A 17,434-nucleotide genomic window follows, 5' to 3' on the forward strand; every position below is an offset into this window, starting at 1 on the left:
GTTGATGCAGAGTAATTCAGCGGAATCTGATCGAAATATTTGATATCTTTTCTTTGTAGATGAATGACTGTGGAAAACCTGAAGGCCTGTTTAAGTATGCACTTTGAGTCTCTCTTGAAAGAGACCGCATTTTAAACAGTTCTGGATTGAAAAGAAAAGCACACCAGGCAAAAAGAAAAACAGGGTATTCTTTTAAGCCCACTCTGAAACTGAACAGGAAGTGAATATATGTTCAGTGCCACTGTCATTTTGGTCATGCTAAAAGCACTACCACCTCACCTACTGAGGGTTTTGGGGACCACAAACTGCAAAGAGCAGAGAGAAAAATGTGTTAGCATTACTGAGCTGCTCAGGCTGCCTCACCAGGACCAAGCGGACAAAAAACTGTGTTGGTTTGTGCACTGTTGGCCGCATGAAAAACAATCCTTTTTTAAAGTAACCTTTATCATTGCACTCACGTCAACAGGAAATTCAGAGAAGAACAAAAACCTTGACCACAAACACGTCAACCCTGAAAGTGTTAGTGTAGCTTTTCACATGACAGGCTAGTTCGAACCAGTATCATTTTATCTAGGTATTTTCTTTCATGTTATCATAAGTAGCAAAAATAAAGGAGCATGTTTACTTACTGTAGCCCATTCCCTGAACAAAGTACTTGAAGGCCTCAGCAAGTTTTCCAGGCTGTGAACAGATGAAGGGTACATGTAAGAAGATAATAAGTAAAACAATCTTAAGAAAACATGGATGTCTATGTTTCAACAACCTAAAGACCAACCTGCACAACTTGGGGCAAGCCTCCACAATCAGCCATCTGAAAGACAATCATCAGTCTTGTTAAGACATTTGTGTACAGTGAAAAAAATTAAAAAAAAAAAAAAATCATATATCCCCAAACTAGGAAATGCATTATCAAAAGCTCTACCTTTAAAAGTGTAGTCTTGGTTGGATTTAACCTGGAATTGCACTCCACCTGAAACATCACTGCCAGTTTATTTCTGCACTCAGACAAGAGGAATAACAGGCTCTACTTCCCAAAGCTTTTCAGATTACTTTGATAATGGAGTGTAACTCACCACTGCCTCGACAGCAGGTGCTGTGTCACCAACCACCAGCAGAGCGGGGCACCTGTAAAGACGAGAAGTAAATATCTACAGAACATCACACACACAGAATTTTATGATATCTTACTCTCAGAACATACGTTAGTGTGTTCACCGTGTCCTCATTGAGACCCACGACTGGCCTCTCGATCTCCAGATCCCGACGGCTGGTACCAGAAAACAAACCATTATTAGTCAGATAGAACTATTTTATTAGTAAAGTCATCTGGCTTACTAAAATTAAGAAAGACATGGTGTACTAATGTGCTGCATCATACTATTGGTAGGAGCCACAGAAGAGAGCAAGGTTGTCCTGGTTGATGTCTTGTGCAATGTGGAGGCGATAAGTCTGGATCAGCTCCATGTTGTCTGATAGCTCATCCTGTTGAACAGAGCAGAGTAAAACAAAAAGAAGAAATACAGCAGACAAAGGGTCTGTAAGTAGCACACATGAAATGTACACAATCTTCCAGACAGGATTATAGATAGTATGATAAGCTTCAGCATTGCCTGTAAGTCTCAGCATCCAGGAGGACAGGAAGAGATTAATTAGTTAAAGTCTGCTAGAGGAGCAAAATGGACTGACGTTGTCTAGGGAAATCAAGAAAAGCCTTCTGAGGTTCAGTAACTGTTTCAGACTCTCAATGAAAAAGCTTTACAACCCTTAGAGAAGCCCAGAGTAGAAATTTACTGCAAGAGGAACTCACAGTGCTGAAGTGGTGGGACATAACGATATCCACCAAATCACTGGTCCATCCAGAGAGCTGCACACAACATGAGGAGACAGATCAGAGACAAGAGCTGACTTTTATCTTCTTAGAAACCTCATGGTTATTCTTCATAAAGCTAGTATGTCTAGTTCTACATGAAGTGTATGGTTTAACAGGTATTGCATTTATTAGTAGGTTTAACTATCAATGACTTGAGTCACTTCTAGCCAGATGATAAATCATTTGAATATATTCGAGTAATAAATAGTAGGCAATCCAACGTTATTATGCATGATATAAAACAGAAAAATGTAAGTCTGGAGATAAAGTATATGAAAAACTGAGCTAAACAGATTATGGCTAGGATAGATGACAAAAATGAAGGAGGTTAAACTGCATTCAGGAACATTAAAAAGGGCTTGGAACTGAAGTAAATTAGCTGGTATATCATTGAAGTATAAATTAACTTAGTTTGTGTATTGAAGAGTGAACTGAGGTTTATAGTTCATTAATAATACTGACCTTTGAAGCTGCCCAGTCGATCCAGCCTTCAGCACATGGGTCCACATTGATCAGAACCAGTCCCTCCACCAGGGTGGGGTTGTTCAGCTGGGAAAAGAGGGAAGCATGTCAGTGCCAAATTAAAAAATGTGACTTTTGACGAACACAGTGATACATGCGAGCAATCCTGCATTATTTATGCTGCAGCTTGCAGAAAGTCCAGGTTTTGCAAGCCAGTTTGTTTTAGTCTTGTAAGGGTCCATTCATCCAGTTAGCTAAAGGAATCTTAAAAATATACTTCGCTTCATCTCTACAATGGTAAAACTAAAGGCATGCATTAATATATGTGTATCCTCTCAACAAAAACAGACACAGTACAACCTCACAGCAGTTTTGTACAACATCAAAAACAGTGAAGCATATCTAAATGTCTGACGGAAGACATGACACAAAGAAGATGGAATTCTGGGCGTCTAAATTAGGATGTGCGGTTTTGGAATTGCCTAAAGACAGAGAGAGGCTGTCTGGGGAAATCTAAGATCCATCTCGCCTGATACTATTGGAGCATTGCGGATGCTGCCTTCACCATGATGCAAATGCAATGCAGCAACAGCTGCTATAAATCTATCAAGGGTAAACACAATTTACCCCCCAGCCCAGTTAAGCAAATGCATTTCTGAATCAATTTTCTTGCATAATTCTAAACAGAAGCAGACACTCTGTAGCGAGCCCTGCATTACAATTTCTAAACCCCCCACATTCTTTTTTTTTTTTTTTTTACCATGACCACCTTCCTCTCTTTTCATTATTCATATTTCTGTGCTCCCTCGCTCTCTGTCACTTCTGGCTTTTTCTGCTCTACTGTACACAGATCTTATTTTAGCTCTGCGATGTTAAGTGTCTTTAAACAAGACAAAAAGCTACTGAAAAGAAGAGAACCAGTGAGATGATTCATCTTCTGGGGTATGGCAGTTTATACCCAGCAGACTGTATAGAAATGTGTGCCCTGGCCCTGTGTGGGCTTGGTGAGAGGTTTAAATGGTCAGTGTAACAAGCTGCGAGGTCTGTCAATCATGACAGTCGAGACAGAGGAGAACAAAGGCAAGCTTAACATTACCAATTGGAGTTAAAAATATAGACAGTGTGAATGATTAATACTCACTGCAAAGCGGCTGAGGATGTATGCTCCGGCTCCAACGCCTATGCCGATCACGCTGTTGACCCTGCAGAGAAACCATCAGTTACTGTAAGACTGGAGATGAACAGTCAATGTATGCATAGTGTCATTGATTAGCTATTGGCAGGAGAGTGACTCACTTGAGCTGAGTCATCACAGAGGGCAGCATTTCAGCTAACTCATCCATGGTTGGGTAGCGATAACTGGAGGAAGATAAAAAAAAAAAAAAAAAACACATTCAAGTCTATGTGAGTAATACAGGTCCATTTCTTTATGTCCGTTAGATAAACTGAGTTTATAAAAAAAAGTTGATTAAAGCTGGCAGAATAATAAATGGACTGTACTTATGTACTTTCTTGTCTTCTGACCTCTGAAAGCGCTTTTACACTACACATCACATTCACATATTCATACAATGATAGCATGATGCTATGTACAGGGACCGTCAGTATAAACGATTCCCATTCACACGCTGCTGGCTATGCAATTTGGGGTTTAGTGTCTTGTACAAGGACACTTCGACACATGAACTGCAGGAGCTGGGATAGAACCACCACCTGTCCTTGTTGCTCAGAATAAATGTAGTCTGATTAGAAAATTAACTAACAGTGTACTTCAGTCAAGATAAAATAATTTAACGTAGCTCCTCCATCAGCAATGAATAAAATGTGTTTTCATTTATTACTATGTGTGAAACCAGTATAACGCTCACCTGCTGGGAAATGGAGGTGCGCCCTCCTGCTGGCCAGGCGCGTCCACGTGGACTACGGCGAAGTGCTGCGTAATCTCCTGCATGTCCTCATAGTTGAACAGGGTGTTGAAGCACGACTTGTCTGGAAAGGTAAAAATAGAGGATACACCAATAATATGAAGGTTCAGGAGTGACAGCTTTACAGGGTGTAAATGTTAGGCGCAGGAATACTGTGAATATTTATTTTTAGCTGACTCACGGTTGAGTCCGATGTCATGATAGGTGAGGATGACAGGCCTGTTGCCCTTGGGAACACCTCGCATAGTCACATGGAGGACGCCGTGGGGGGTCTCAATGTCATGCTCCTGCAGCAACAGAGAAAAAAAGTAACCTTTAAAAGTGATGTAAAAATACAAGAGTCATGGAAGAGAAAGGGTTAAACAAAAGTCATTATACAGTATATCTCTTTTTTTATGTCACACTGGATTTGTTTGAGTGGCATGGCTCATACTGTTACATTCCAATGATAATAATGGCAACGTTTCTGTCTTTGTGCTGTAGCTAAATCCTGATAACACCAATATCATTAAAAAAACACTCGCATTGGCCAAACCCCAGTCTCCACCCAAAGACCTAACACTAAACCCTTATGGTATAAATTCACAAAAGGCCTGTAGTGCTTAATGTTTGTGTGTTAATGGGGGAAGCTTGAATCTCACAAACATGACATCACAAGTGTCCGGTAAATAATGCATCACCAATAGGGAAAAAAACACTGTCCTGTATTTGTGGTTACAGAGTGTGGTTGTGGTTGTGATATTATTAAAGCGGTTATATATTTTAGATTAACTACTAGAAGCCAAGAAAATGATGATGATATGAAAAAACTGGACTACGTAGATGTTCTTACTTACAACTTAACTTTCTCTTGCAGATTTCTTCCCAACATGGTCTAAATTTGGTTCTTGGTCAGTAAGTGTTGGGCAGGACAAGCATATTTAATGCATTTCATAGCAAGGGCATGACTTTGCATTAAAAAGGCCGCTTTAGGGCCCTTATGTACTTCATGATTTGAAACTGGGACAGGCCTGAGCCCTCAAGCACATCAAAGGGGGGCAGGCCTCCTATTTTGTGAGATTGTGATTGGGCCAAACATACAGAAAAACCATGGAGGAGCCATACAGTGGCATATGGGTGACTCATTTCTTAATTGCCACAAACCTTATCATTGTCATTTGTTACTTTAATCTGGTTGAACTAGCAAAGACATAAAACCAGGGACTTGCATCCTTGAGCACACTCAGTAACGTCCATCAATGTGCAGTTGCTGTTTCACACTATAAAACTTCAATTATGTTCAACTTAACTTTAGCAAACTTAATGTTATCAAAAGTAATGGTGAGGCTCTGTCAAGTACTTGGAAACATTTTCGACATCAATGCAGAGACATAAGCTACAGAGCATCAAGCTGTGGGTACAAAGATATTAGCATTGTTTCATTTATTAAATATTTTGACAATAAATCTCAAGCTGTGCAAAATTAAGCAGGGGAAAATGTATTACGTGTGGCCTTTTCCTCTTTGATTAAACATAAGTGGACTAAGCACAAAGCAGGAGATTATCCATGTGTTTCCCCAAAACAGCTAGAAACATGTAACTGTTTCAGCTAAATGGTGCAATTTGTGTATACTGAGAGACTAAGTGAATACAGACAAAATAAAGTGTCAATGAAATATACTCCAAATTTAAGCTGAAACAAAGATAAGAACTAGCAGCAAAAATAGGTAAAAAAAAAAAAAGTATACAGGTACAAGTATTAACAAATAAACTGAAGGTTAACAACCATTTACCTAACATAACATTTGTGGTGTCTATCCTAGATTAAGGATGCGAGGCATAAAGATCTGCTTCACTGACCCCTCTCACATACAAAGCAATGAATGGGCTGTCTTAGAAACAAGCTTTTCAATCAGGACAATTGTCTTTTAATCTAACAGTCTGGATCTCACAGCAAATTCACAAGTATGACTCGGCAAAACAGAATGTATCGCAGAAAGGCCCATTTAAATTCTAAGCACTCACTCAAGCCTCATTCGTTCTGAGGCTCTCTTATGAAAATCTTTCTCTATTGCCATGACGATACCCTACAATAGTAGTTCAAACTGCTTCTATATGAAAAACGCTGAACAGCTTACTGGGACATTTCAGATGTCCCCTCTTGACTTAACTGTGTCCGCTTTAAAACAGCAAAACAATCAAGTCACAAATGGGAAAAATGTGATTTGGAAAAGTGTAGGAAGTGACATAACTGAGAGTAATAAAATATACAGGAAGTGACAAATATAATTTCTAGACTTTTCTCAGAATCAGAACATCCTTTTGATTAGTATACAAAAACAAACACAACACAAGCACCTCTCAAGGTCAGCATGACATGGTGCAGCATGCAAGGGTGTTCATGACAAAGCTACATGTGTGTGCGTGTATTAGTATGTGTGTGTGTATGTGTGTGGACTGCTCTGAGCAGGAGCAGCGGGCGGGGCACAGCACTCGCCAGGTCTCAAGGCCCACTGGTCATCAATAATAAAAAGACTGAGCCTGGGCGTACGAGACACACAGGTTATGGCTGACAGACACGGAGGTAGTGCGACTCTGACTGCTCATGCTGCTGTTTCCCCTCCTGAGCTCCCACTGCAGGCATGTGGCTGATGGAAACGTTTCACAATCTTTGTAGAGGAGATGAAGGTTAATTCTCAAGGACAACGCTGCAGTTATTTTCATCTAAAATCAGTAATGGACACAGCTGCACAAGAAATGTGCCAGAAAATGGAATGAGATAACTTTGTTTTGTGTTGGAGTGGGTACAACGATGAGCCTGTCGCAAACAAAGCAACACAACGCCACCCTGAATGACTGTGTGCTACAAGATACTGATAGTAACTATAACCTCCTTTCCTGAGATGGAATAAACCTTGAAGAAAGACTCCTGTTGACAAGTAGCCCTGCACTCATCACATGCCTTTCTACAGATAATGATCCTGCAACCTTCGCCTGGTGCTGGGCGGCAGAACAACCTGTTATGGACAAACAGGAAACTCTTCATGGCTGTATTGCTGCATAATATTCGTTTTTAGACAAGGACAGAGTCAAGGACACTCGGTGTAGGAAATACTTTGCTCCAAGAACTAGGAAACACACTTGTTCACGTCCGTCATGTGGGTGCAATGCCCATGGAGCATGAGCACACACACACACACACACACACACACACACACACACACACACACACACACACACACACACACACACACACACACACACACACACACACACACACACACACACACACACACACACACACACACACACACACACACACACACAAAATGGCAATGGGAACATAATGGGAAAACAGAATGAAGATGAGATAGATAACAGAGACAGACAGAAAGAGTCTGGAAGTGGATGGGATGAAATAGAGTGTGAAAACAACAAGAACAGAGTGACGGAGACAGGAGAAAAGATAGCAATGACTAGGGGAGTCCTGTATGACTAACAGAAGGCTGTGCCTTAAAACAGAAGGGGGTGCAGCGCCTAAATTTATCATGTCTTTCCAGCCATGTCCTGGTACAGACACGGATGGAACATAATGGAGAAAATGGCTGTGGAAAGGCAGTGAAGGAGAGGACCTTTTATCTATCCATTTGGCTCTTGGCAAGGTTTAAAACTATATTGATCTTGGAGCTCCGCCTCTTGCAGTTTTCTTTCACACACGAATGAGTATAAATTGAGCATATATATATATATATATATATGCTCAATTTATACTCATTCGTATAAATTTATACTCATTGTGTGAATGTCAGTTTTCTTGGGAAAACAGACATGGGCTGGGGCTGCAAGCCAGAACATCTCTATGGGGAGCAAAAGGGGAACACTGCAATGGCAGCAGCCCTTTTCTCCATCTAATATATTCCTGGGGGCCAGTGGTTGGACAAAGATTATGTGTTGCGGGTGTGTGTGGGACAGGAATACAGAGATGGGGTTTGTGTTTTGAGAAGAGGCGCTTCAGGAGGCATGGGTGAGCAGTAAGTCATGCTGTTCATATTCCTGCAATTACTCTCTTATCAATCCCTCCCCCCTCCCCTCTGTGTTTCCCCGCCCTGCCAGGAACGGCATCAATCATTTCTCAGAGCAGCATTACAGGGCAGAAACACCGAGCCTTCTCTAAATGACTTCAGTGTACACAGTTAAACATATGCATACATAGTACTCATACACACATCCATGTGTTCAGTGGTATCATCTCAGGTGCCACCCTGCCCTTTTTTCACACAAACACAGCCCTCCCCACCTGCAGCACAGTGCATGTGTGTCATCAAAGCAGGGTGCTCAAAATACAAACTCAAGGTCTCTGCAGGGGAGGGAAGGAGCCGCTACAGTGGATTTGGTGTGTTGTTGCTAGAGTGTGTGGGGGTGAGTGACCTCCCTGACTATGAACTGAATTGTAAGTAACACAATGCACTATGCACCAGTTAGAGATAGAGCAGTTCACCAGGAACACACGCATCTCTGCAGATATGGGTTGACACAAAAATACTCACTGAGAGATGCAGAAACATGCAATCCGAAACACACAAATACCAATCATCCTACTTATGGACACACACATACTGACAGGCACACAACACAATACAAAATACAAATGCATTTTTCACATCACAACATTTTACGGACAACGGAACCCTGAGCATGAGAAGGCTGTGTGAACTGCACATAGGCACTGCATGACCTGTAGCCACACACACACACACACACACACACACACACACACACACAGACACACACACACACTGAACAAATGTCCACCCCAAACCAGCAGCTGCAGAGAGAAAAAAAAGCCAGAGTCTCTCAGTCGTTTGCTAAAGGTGGTGACATGCTATCCAGGAACAAACCCCCACCAGCTTTACCCTTCCTAGAGCCAGCTGCTGTCGCCCTGTCTTTGGGGAACCGCACAGCAACCTCCCCCCTAACCAGAACCCCCTGCTGCAAGGACCCAGCAAGGTGTGTCAAGGCAGGCAACACACATTTGTCACTCACCACTCCATTCCCAGAGCATGCAATCTGGTCCAGGTCCAGAATAGCTGACATGTTTTTCCCACGCAGGAGAGGAGTGTGTTATGCTATGAGCAAGTGTGTGCTGGTCGGATTTGAAGATCTCCAAAAGGAGGAGGAGGGGGGAGCGTTGGTAGGAAGGGAGGGATGTAGGGTGAGGCAGCTAGAGCAGCAGCAACAACGGAGAAGAGGAGAGGGAGGAGAAAGACACAGCAGAGGGAGTGAGCAGGAGATGGGAAAATTATCTGAATGAAAGCAGAGGAGGAGGGGTGGATAAAATGCAGAGAGAATAAGAGAGAGACAAGAGACAAGAGGTGGGAAATAGAGCAGGATAAGAGACAGAGGGGGAGGAGAGTGAGACTGCAGTTTGTGCTTGGTAGTCACAGCGCGTCCATACATCCAGTCACCGCTGCTCTAATTGGATCGCAGAGGGTCAGGTGGGTAGAAGCAGAGGGTGGGGCTTGCAGAGGAAGAGGGAAAAGGAGGGGGGTAGCGGGAGTGAGGAAGGGATGGGTTGTGTGGAAGAGGGGTGATGGGGTGCAAAGGATGCTGAGGCAGACCTGGAAAAATGGCAGGCTGCTGACGTCACACGGTGATACTGATAAAGTTAGAGGAGAGGAGAGCTGAGGAGACTGACTTTAACAGCTCTGTGTTCTGCATCAGCAAAATGGCTGCTTATCACTGATATTTATCAAAAATCTCCCCTTATTCACTTCAGAATGTGATCCAATTCAGCATCCAAATAAGCATTGTCTCCTCTTGAATATATATAAAAAGACTTTCTTAAAGCCATCCAGTTGAAGACTGAGTCAAACATCCGGACTAGCTTTAATGGTTAACACATTAACAACTCATTCATACTGCAATATCACTTAAAAATAGAAATCTGCTTTCAAGCATTCATTTCATCACTGATGTTTCTAACCCTGATAACCCTGACTCTGTTCAATGAACCCACAACTATCTGCTATTTTGAGTCCCCATTCACAACCATACACGAGAAGATCCATTTCCTCTAAATGTGCTTTAGAGTTATATGATCCATGAAGTTTATTGATTTCTCCTTTCTACTCTCCTCAGTCATAGCAGTGTAAAGTGACACGCCTATAGAGAAAGCTGCTCTTTGCAGCCAATGGAATTGGTGCAAACAGTACAGAGAGGGGGATTAAAAAGAGAAGGGTTACTTCATTGGCTAGTCAATGTGGCAGCATGTTTGGTTGATAACTGCTGTTTCTTCTCTACCACTGACACACATGTAGTGTGTACACATTGTATAGAGATATAACACTTAAAAAAAATATATATATAAAAAACATAATGCAGACATAACCTATAATCTGTACGGTATGGTACAACAAGAGAGTTAAAAAATTCAATTTAAGCCAACTTGTGGTGAGAACAGGACTAATAGCATGGTACACACTAATGTTCAGTCATTCATGCTAGGTTATAGTGGACATTATTTGTATCGTGACTGAACACATCATTTTCAATAGAGCAGGTGTCTCTGTGAGCCATACTGTGAGTCATTGTGTACCTCAGCAGCATTCTGCAGTCTGAGGATTCATACGGGAACACAGTGAATTTCTTATTGCTCCGCTAAGTGAAATGAAAAGCCTGCAATAACACAGACACAACCCAAGGTTTGAATTTTACATGTCTAAAGTTGTTAAAAATGTACAGCCCAAGATAACATTTTGTATTACATTTTAAAATAAACTACATGACATGTTTTTTTGTTTTCCCCTTTCTGAGATGGTATTAATTACAAGCAAAATCTTCAAAACACTGTGTGACACTGAAGACACTTTTTGTGACATTCAGAACAGATAATCAATGACAAGGAAAGCACAGTGCGCTAAAACACATCACAGAAAACATCGCCCTGCAGCCACACATTAAACAGGTGTATGGCGCCCTCTGCTGTACTTAATGAGAAAGTGAGGATTTAAATAGCCAAAGACATAACTGCCAGCAATGTGTCTGAAGTATATTTAAGGCAGGTTTTACTCGCCTTTTGCTAACCATGGAACAAGGTCAGAGAGAATATTGTATCAAAACTGCAAATTACCAATGTGATGTTAAACCTTTTAAGAAAAGATGAACGGACAATATTGAGAAAACTGTATAAAAACTATAAAAAAATAAATAATTCAATAACAGAAACAATAAGCGCACAAAAAAAATACACCAAACACCTCGTGCAGCTGACCTACATGGATACAATATTTTTCTTCTGCTCTCTACAGCAAAAGCTACCAACACTAAGATGTTCTATTTTTAAAATGTATAGTCAGCTCTTTCCATGCCCATAAAGTAACTCAGTGTTCTTAAGTATGCACAGCAGGTCTCATGGGTGGAGGAGGCTGACTCACGCCTTCCTCCTATCCTAGCTCCACAGAGGTATAAGTAGGCCATCATAAGGGAAACAAGAATGCACCACCACTCTATCTCGGTTTTCTTCTCCCCACCCGGCCTCAGGACCACCATCCACACCGCTCTGCTGGTGGCTGGTGCATGACGTGACTGCTGCAGTACCTCTGTACCGCCTGCAGTGGGAGCTTTGGTAGCAGGGAAATAAGAAGGGGAGCAGCTGGATTTGTCCTCCAGCTGCCGGAATGTCACATTGGCTGCTCAGAGTGATGGTGCAGCAGTGAGGACCCCTCCCCCACTCACAGACTGTATTCATAGGAAGTCTGCTGCTAATGCTGGCTTGTGCTGCAATGTGGTCTTCATTTGTAGTGCAGTATCAAACTATCTAACAGCAGTATATGGTGCAATGAAAGTATGAATCTCATTTCAACAAGCATGGTGTCCTTCACTTACAAACAAAAAGAATGAATAAGCAACAAATGGCCGCTATTTTATATTCATTCCCCACAGAGGAAAAATCTGCAGAAGACACCAGTTCACACTTCAATGTAAAGCCTATTTGTGCCACAATAGCTTACTATCACAATTTGCCTAGGAGCTACTTGCTTAAACTCATGTAAGCCAACTTACTCACATTTCTGCCCAAATGGCTTGTTAAACAAAAACACACTAAACATTTATTTTCTACGAACCCAAGAGCATAAATTCAGGAAAAACGTCACCACATTCTTGGCTACTTTTACACAAGACAGTTACACTTACAAAATATGAACTACTGCTGTCATATTCAGGAGTCTCAGCAGAGCTTTAGAGCACAACACTGAAACAGCATTTACATCACAAGGACACTGAATCCAAGGGGCAGCAGGGGAATTCAGAATGACATTACATTTCTACTGTCAGTTGGTTCTTTTCCCACTTTGATGTGCTCAAAATCGATTGAAAGTTCTCACTTTATTGTTGAAGGGCACTGGTTTTATGGAAAACGTCCAAATAGAGTTCAAAAAGTTAGACTGTAAGGTCAAAATGGCTGCCAATAAATAAGGTCAAATCTGTTCAAATCAGCTTCAATACCACTAAGATTGGCAAAAAAAACCCCGTCTTTTCAAAGAAAAACCACAAGAAGTACTCAAATCCCTAGGGGATGAGAGGAAAAAAGGTCAATGAAAATATGAACTAAATGCATACAGGTTTATAAATGTTAATGTATTAATGCAACAAGATGCAGGCTGGAAAGGACGCTTGGGAGCATGTAGCATGCTTGCCCAAGCTAACATGCTTTACTCTCCTCCCCTGCCTGCAGCAGCTATATTTAGCTCGGGTGGGATGTTGGGAGAAGGCGTGACTGCAGAAAGTGAGAGAGGGATGAAATGTTTAACCCTTTGCAGCAATGGGGCTCATGAAACTCAGCAGAGTGCTTGTCTGTAGGAAGCCCCTTCTCAAGTGAGAAAGATCCTTGCAAGAAAATGCTAATTGCACAGCACAGCTGCAGAGGGCAGACACCATCAAAGACTGAAATCTGGAACAGCGCCTGCTCAAGCACAATAGCCCTTTATTCTTTAATGATTATTATTATTATTAAATTATCACACAAAATGACCCGACTATGATGCGGAATCTTCCCGTGGCAAAGCAAGCACTCAAACACAATTTTACTGCGGGAAGACTAAATTCATCACAGCGAATAAAGAAAAACCTCAAAACAAACCACAATTTAAATACACACCTGTATCAAAAACACCTGATAGAACCTGAGGAAGCAGGTGGTAGTCAAAGGGAAAGGGTTGGCAGTAGAAGAGAGACAAAGGGAGAAGTCTGCAGTTAAATGTATGACTTCAGGCTTGGGCGAGAACTGTTCATCACTACGTGGCCATTAGCACACATAAATAGCTGTTCCTATACCTGCAAATTATCCATAGTACAGTATCTATAGAGAAGCGATGAAGTAATCAATAGTAATTAAGCTGCTAGTTAACCGTAACAAAACAAAGAAGACAGTACGTGTTTCTAACAAATGTGTAACCCCTCTCAACTCACACTCCTCAGCACTGTACTGTCGTATGATCAAATGGTGTAGTGCTGCAAGCTCAGTCAGTCTCTCAATCATTCAGCCGCTCATAAGTACAATGACCTGAGCAAAAAAACAATTCAACATTTTCATCTTAGACAGTTTTAAACAGACCTTGGCTCTTCCTTCTACAGACACACTGCAAAGGACAAACTTGGAGAAAAAGCTGGCCTGAAAAAGACTGTGTATGCCAAGCACATTCAAAGGCTGTCCCCCAGAAAATTAAGTATGTGTGTAGCAATTGGCCTTATTGATTTACCTACAATAAATCCTACATGAATTAAAATGTGGTTTGTGGATGTTGCCTTTGATATAGGGCAAACAAATGAATGGGTTTAGTTGTAGGGATGTGAGAATGAGGCCATGTCCCAATACCCCAGTCTGCTTCTACTCCAACATACAATACTCTGACCATGGCACCACAGTGTTAAGTGTAGCAGAGTAGAACTCACCTGGCAGTCGAAATCTTGGAAGTTTCTAGCATTCTGTAAAAAAAGTAAAAGAGAACAGTTTAAATATACAAAACGCTGAATTGGGCCATATAATGCATTTGAGGCCAAATATAGTTCTTATGTAGTTGTATACTTAAAGCTGGATGGAAAGGCATGTGCTGCACAACGTGTTGGTTTTATTATTATTATTATTCCACATATAGTACATATTGCTCACAAGTAGGGATGTAACCATGCATCGGTTTAACATCAGTATCAGCCGATGTGGCATGATCTGTTGTTAGTAGCCGATGTTTGTCTGTTATGATGTTTAAATTCAATGCTGGCATCTAGAACACTTAACTACTGGTTCAGAGAAGAGGTTTTTTATTGGGCAGATGACTGCTGGGCAAAATGTTTCCATTGTCAAACATGAGAGAAAATGTCAGCATTGTGGGAGTCTTACACCAAATGAAGCAATGAAACAAACATCAGATAAATTGTAATGTTAAACATATGTATCGATATTGGCCCTAGTTTTCACGATCGGTGCATCCCTACTCACCAGTATACCTGTGTGAAGGAAAAGATCAAATCTTGTTGTGTCAAGTTTTCTAAATGCTCCTCACCAGTTCAGTTTTACTCGTACATTTAATTGGAAATGTTAATTCAAATTTATATTATACAAAAGAGCAATGGCTGTCTTCTTATTTAACGTTTGGTCTATTCTATAATTATAGCTAGTTATGACACAAAAACCTTACTTCTTAGGAAACAAACTGAGTCCTTAATGTAAAAACATCATTAACACCAGGTCTGCACAATTTGAGGATAATCTATGATAAGTGATAATATAGTTTACTATTTCATTCATGACACAACGTGCAATACTCAAAGAATAAGGAATAATAGCTAGAAAGTTGAAGTTCTCATGTACTGTTGTGTATGTTTCAGACAGTACCTGTGTTTGTAAGCACCAAAAGAACTTTGTCGACAACATTTTCCTCACCTTTATATCCTCTGACCATTGGCTAGCTAACCTCACATTCAACACTAAAATAACATTAAATAATCCGAGATTAGCTAAAGGCAAGCTGGGATTTCAGTTTATTGGCCAAATGTTGTAATCGGATGGCCCATGTGTGTAGGGCTCAATCTGACTGGTCAACTGCATTCTGAGGATGATGTATGATGTACATACAGATGGTTTTCTTGTTCATGGTGATTAAGGCAGCATGTGCAGTGTGTGACCTACTTCTTGGGCATGTTCATATTATGATGACAACGATAATGAAATGAAATGTGCAACCCTAATCACTCAGTGCTACAGAAAAGATAGTATGTGAAGTGCTTTTCAATATTTAAAAACAACATTTATTTATATCTGATATAACATCAGTCATTATAGGTGCAGATTTTTTGCAGTACGTTTTTTTTCCCAGTTTGTGTTTTCTCTTTTTTCCCGACAGCAGGAAGCTTCAGGACATGCAGGCAGTGAAATGGGGGGTGGGCAGCAACAACAGAAAAAAATTCATCTGGGATTTAGTTGTAGGCCAGACGAGTAGGGTGCATATGGGGGTAGAGACAGATGGTGCCTATACTGCTCTCCTATTCTTCTCATGCTCAAAAGACTGTGCAGCACAAATCAAAAGGAAAGCATGTTTCTCTCTGAAGCCCACGCTATTCCTTTGATGAATATTTAATACTATAGTTCTAATCCAGCTGACACACTTCAAGAATTTATAGATTTATTCCAGTTTAATATACATGTAGTCCTTTTTTGGAAGGTTTTCTATAGGCAAAATGTATGCTGTGTTTTGTTGTTGATCTTATATTAACCATTGCACAAGAGAAACTAGACTTAATTCGACCCTTTTTCTTTTGATATATGTTCAAATATAAAGTCCAACATAATCCCATGCGTTGAGAACTTTGGTTGTCAGCCATTAAGCATGTTCTTAAGGTTTCCTTGCTACTTTTGTTCTGTATTGTTCTTCCATGCTTTTAGAAGCCCTTTTTATAAATGTATTGTCTGTATGGATATCATCAAATGCTTTTATTATTCCAAATATGATTAGAGTCAAAATGAGGATCTCCATCACTGTTCAGATTATCATTATCTCCCGGTGATTCAAGACTCCAGGTTTGTCTTTTTAATGAGCTGGCCACTAGGTGGCATGAGAGGTCAGTTCCAGCATCCAATGATTTTAAGAAATATATTCCTTACCCTGTCACCTAATACAAATTATCAATGTAACACAGCAATGAACAGTATGTTCTATCTCATTCTTCTGACCCACTTTTGAGGTGACACAACCCCCCTCAGAGCTGATACATCATTACTCACTCTTTGTTTGAGGCACTGACTCTCTGAGAGTTGCCTTTAAGGGGGAACAAACACTCTTGTGTATCCATAGAACATGGTCATAATAATCATCTTTTCAGCTTTTGAGACTGCGTGAGGAAGAGGAGTAGAAGGAGGAGGCCAGAAGACGCAGAGGAGCTTTGATCTGCCCCTGGATTTTTTTTTCAACTCTACACTTTGTTCTGCTTTTGCTACCTCTCACTTGCTAGATTCTTTCAAGCTCTTAAAAAAAATAAAGAGATGAGTTTCTTCCGGCGTCTCCTTTGATCTCTTCTTGTTCTTGCTTGACTCTTTTTTCTGACTCTGGATTTTTTAAAGCTATGAATCCAGCATTTCTTCTTCTATCTTGCCTCATTCCGTCTACAACCTTTTTTTTTTCCTTGACTTGCTCTCGCTGTTTTCTTTTTCCTCTCAACAGTCAAGCAGATATGAATAATTCACTTTGATGAACGGGACTGCAGAGTCTGCATGCCTTGTGTATTAGCGTATATATTGCCTGGTGAGATCGTATGGGGTGCTTGTTTGTTCATGTTAAGAGAGCACAATATGTTTGCTTTGTAGTGGTTCTTTATGTTGTTTCCAGTATAGTTGTGTCCTGGCAGCATTGTCCTGTCCCTCTCTAAACTTACCTTATTAGTCAGCAACGGCTTGATCTCAGTCAGCTGTACATCCTGCAGCTCATCCATCTTTCTGTCTCTTCACTGTAAACCACTTTGTCTGAGAAGAAAAACAGAAAACATAATGCTTACAGATACATCAGCAGGTAAAAAAAGAAAAACAGTAGCTTTTAAGAGGATTGCATGAACAAAACCATTGGCAAAAAGAGAATTGTGCTTATTCCATGAAGAAGAAGAACATACTATGAATTATGATGCTCTTCCTATGGTTATTTAAGTTAGAAAT

The 17,434-nt window shown here is 40.8% G+C and overlaps 1 protein-coding gene across 4 annotated transcripts in view; it reads right to left on the reverse strand.

Annotated features, from left to right (window-relative positions):
* Positions 1-17,434, reverse strand: part of ndrg3a (ndrg family member 3a) — a 31,894-nt gene that overhangs the window by 2,383 nt on the left and 12,077 nt on the right. For 2 of the 4 annotated variants that reach the window (XM_020633823.3, XM_020633822.3), the window contains exons 2-15: positions 17,161-17,248; positions 14,188-14,220; positions 4,439-4,544; positions 4,201-4,321; positions 3,629-3,691; positions 3,474-3,534; positions 2,333-2,419; positions 1,808-1,864; positions 1,379-1,482; positions 1,202-1,267; positions 1,074-1,125; positions 923-970; positions 776-811; positions 630-681 (exon numbers count right to left, since the gene is read on the reverse strand). In XM_020633823.3, coding sequence (XP_020489479.1) covers positions 630-681; positions 776-811; positions 923-970; positions 1,074-1,125; positions 1,202-1,267; positions 1,379-1,482; positions 1,808-1,864; positions 2,333-2,419; positions 3,474-3,534; positions 3,629-3,691; positions 4,201-4,321; positions 4,439-4,544; positions 14,188-14,220; positions 17,161-17,217 — 943 coding nt within the window. In that variant the 5' untranslated portion in view covers positions 17,218-17,248. Of the gene's footprint in view, positions 1-279; positions 306-629; positions 682-775; positions 812-922; positions 971-1,073; positions 1,126-1,201; positions 1,268-1,378; positions 1,483-1,807; positions 1,865-2,332; positions 2,420-3,473; positions 3,535-3,628; positions 3,692-4,200; positions 4,322-4,438; positions 4,545-9,279; positions 9,660-14,187; positions 14,221-17,160; positions 17,249-17,434 lie in introns of those variants that run through there. The other 2 variants (XM_065955008.1, XM_020633824.3) reach the window with 2 other exon arrangements.

Source organism: Labrus bergylta, chromosome 5 (genome assembly GCF_963930695.1).
Source record: "Labrus bergylta chromosome 5, fLabBer1.1, whole genome shotgun sequence".
NCBI classification, from domain to species: domain Eukaryota; kingdom Metazoa; phylum Chordata; class Actinopteri; order Labriformes; family Labridae; genus Labrus; species Labrus bergylta.